General features: G+C 34.0%; 1 protein-coding gene across 1 annotated transcript in view; it reads right to left on the reverse strand.

Annotated features, from left to right (window-relative positions):
* Positions 1-774: 774 nt before the first annotated feature.
* necab1 (N-terminal EF-hand calcium binding protein 1) overlaps positions 775-3,263 on the reverse strand; it is a 47,595-nt gene continuing 45,106 nt past the window's right edge. The window contains exon 13 of the mRNA XM_065291020.2: positions 775-1,153. Coding sequence (XP_065147092.1) covers positions 1,125-1,153 — 29 coding nt within the window. The 3' untranslated portion in view covers positions 775-1,124. The remainder of the gene's footprint in view (positions 1,154-3,263) is intronic.

Below are 3,263 nucleotides of genomic sequence, written 5' to 3' on the forward strand. Positions count from 1 at the left end.
GTTTTGTACCTTTTTCTGACTGTGTGTGATCTGAAGGTTCATATGAATGAGTTTATTACAGATCTGTTCTGTTTAAAGCTTTTAAATTGCGGTGGCTGTTTTATGTTATTTGCCATACAACTTGGATTATGTTTATATAATCAGTTTTGGTAAGGTATAGTGACTAATTGTTGGCACTTGTTTTTGTTAAGCCTGAACAGTAAAACATCCACAGGATGGCAGTGTTGGTTCTTCAAAAACACATCTCACTATGAGTCATCTACCTCTGGCAAAATGGACTTTTGTGCTTCTTCGTGTGCTGTTGCCATCTCTTATGATTATATCTACAGAAGAGTCCTAAACCAGATTAAATTAAACATAAGCCAGGATGTCAACCCTTACAAATTTTTTAAAAGTGTAGTAAAACGATCAACACAAACTCAGCACAACTGAGAAAACCACAGGCATAAATACCTGATAGTGAACCAAAAATGTCGCTTGTGTTAATAAATATTTAACAAGTATTGATAGTACATGTTTTTTGGGGCATATTGATTACAACTGGTAATGCTTAAATGGTTTTGCCAGGTTAATGCCATGGTTTTTTGATTTGTAAAACCATAGTTAATTTATTGCCATAAGAGAGGAGCTGGAGATCATTTTAGAAATATCTGCTTGGCAAAATTGAGACATAACATTTAAGGATAGGTTTAAATTTAATGTTCAAAGAATTCAGAGCTGACAAACTACATGGAATACAACAAGTGTATACGTTTTCATAAAATGCTCATAACATAAACTGTGATATTTTATTAGGTCTGATGACACCACTGCAAGTTAAGGAGACACGGTCTCGTGTAGACAATCTGAGTCAGTACAGCACACATCCCTGTACTGTCCAGGTGAACAAACATCTACATGGTGGTCGAGTGCTATCATCAGAAGACCTCATTGCTTTATTTAATATTGTCTAGAGTTCACACTAGTCGTATAGATCTAATAATGAAACAACATGGAAAGTGCTAGTAACCATGACCATATAGCACATTTCAACACACGTGGTGATTTGCTGTTGACAGATGGAGAGAGATGTCAATTTTGACTGGGGTAGTCCTCGTAATGACCGCCGTCATCTAACCGGAAGTCTAGTTGTTGTTGAGGACCCACCATGATGCTGTGAAAGACAACAGAGATGTAAAACTATTAACACTGAGATTTAAAGTAAAAGAGACTGGGGCAAGTTGTCACACGAGAAAGTTTACATACTGTTACATACATTTTCATCTGTTACAGTAATTTCATTGTGTTTCATAATTGTTTCACTGTTTCAGTTTTGCTGTAGTATAGTAAGATATTCAATGGCAGATTCAATTGTGACACCATAAAGACCAAATGAACTGTGCTCCTGTATCGCTCAGTCAGTTAGTAAAGCATTGTGTTACCAACGCACAAGCCACGGGTTCAAATCCAGGGAATTATGGCAAGCCGTTTTGACTTTTTACATTTCTACTTGTAACAATGGCAATTGTTGATATCAGTAATTGAATTTCCACTAGTAAAAACTCAAATTGGTGATATCAACCATTTAATTTTAACTAGTGAAATGTCACCATAGACTATGGCAAGCCGTTTGAACTTTTATTTATTGAGTTCTTGATATCAACAATTTTCACTTGTTAAAATTTTAATTCTTGATATCAACAATTACTTTTCCAATAGTAACAATGTTAATTCTTGATATCAACAATTCAAGGTTAAGGTTAAACTTTATTTGTCCCCGAAGGGAAATTAAGTTATCAACAATGAAGTTATTGATATCTGTTGTTGTATTTTCACTAGTGAAATGTCACCATAGGTTGCCATTCAAATTCAATTGTTGATATCAAGAATTGAATTTGAATGGCAGTCTTTGGTGACATTTCACTAGTGAAAATACAATTACAGATATCAAGAATTATCATTGTTTCTAGTGGAAATGTAATATCTGATATCGAGAATTAAGATTTTAACTAGTGAAAATTGAATTCTTGATATCAAGAACTGAATTGTTGATATCAAAAATTAACATTGTTACTAGTAGAAATGTAATTTCTGATATCAAGAATAAGAATTCTAACTAGTGAAAATTGAATGGTTGATATCAAGAACTGAATTGTTGATATCAAGAACTTAATTGTTTATATCAAAAATTAACATTGTTACTAGTAGAAATGTAATTTCTGATATCAAGAATAAAAATTCTAACTAGTGAAAATTGAATTGTTGATATCAAGAACTCAACAAATAAAAGTTGCCATAATGATATAATGTATACCCTGTAATGCACTGGACAATAAGTCACTGTAGATAAATGTGTAAATGTAAACTCTAACATGAAACAGCAGCCATTCATAAGCAATAATGGGAGAAGAAAGGGTTTTACAGCAGGGCTTTGAACCAGAATTTTTTTTCCAATTGGTTCGTTCCGAACAGAAACAGTATTTTAACGTTTCTGGTTTTTGGTTCAACCCTAAAATTGACGTTCCTGAACCAGTTAGAACAAAAAAATTAAGTTCCAGAACCGGTTAATAACATTCCATGTCAGCTGTGGGGCATACAAATAAGTAGGCTGATCATTAGGACATTAAACCTAAATTATTAGTCTACATAATTTTCTTTAAGTCTCTATCTAGTCATTAAACATTATAAAAGGCTACATTATGTAAGCGGCATAACTGTAATTCTGACATGCCTACATCAAGAGTTCTGATCTTTGAAGGGCATAGGGATAATCACGTTTGATTGGAGTTGGACCGGACACATTCAAACGCATGTGCGTCTGTGCGTACAGAAAATTGTTCACTTAAGCGCCTTTTTGTGGTTAAATAAAGTAACTTAAGTGTTAACATTTGCAAGCCTTTGAAACACGTGCAAATGATCAACTTTCACACTATTCAATTTGCGTATTAAACCGCGAATTGCAAGCGACCCGAACCGTAGGTTGTGATCTGTACGGATCACGGATCAATCCGTTACACCACTAATTAGTATTAAAAAAAAAAACATCTTGAGATACTTGGTAGCCTACAATATTTCCCTCTTATGATTGAGCATTAGAAACTTGGGCTTAAGTAGGCTACTTGCTGGTGGCAAGCTTCTCATTTCCGGAAGTGAACTTCACCGAGTCATATTAGACAGAAATCTTGTCAAAGAACGGAAAAAATAACGTTATTAACCGGTTACCATTATTTTCAATTAACGGTTCTGTTCCGGAACATATATTTTTGGAAAGTTTCTGGTTTCGT

This window comes from Paramisgurnus dabryanus, chromosome 19, assembly GCF_030506205.2.
Source record: "Paramisgurnus dabryanus chromosome 19, PD_genome_1.1, whole genome shotgun sequence".
In the NCBI taxonomy this organism is placed as follows: domain Eukaryota; kingdom Metazoa; phylum Chordata; class Actinopteri; order Cypriniformes; family Cobitidae; genus Paramisgurnus; species Paramisgurnus dabryanus.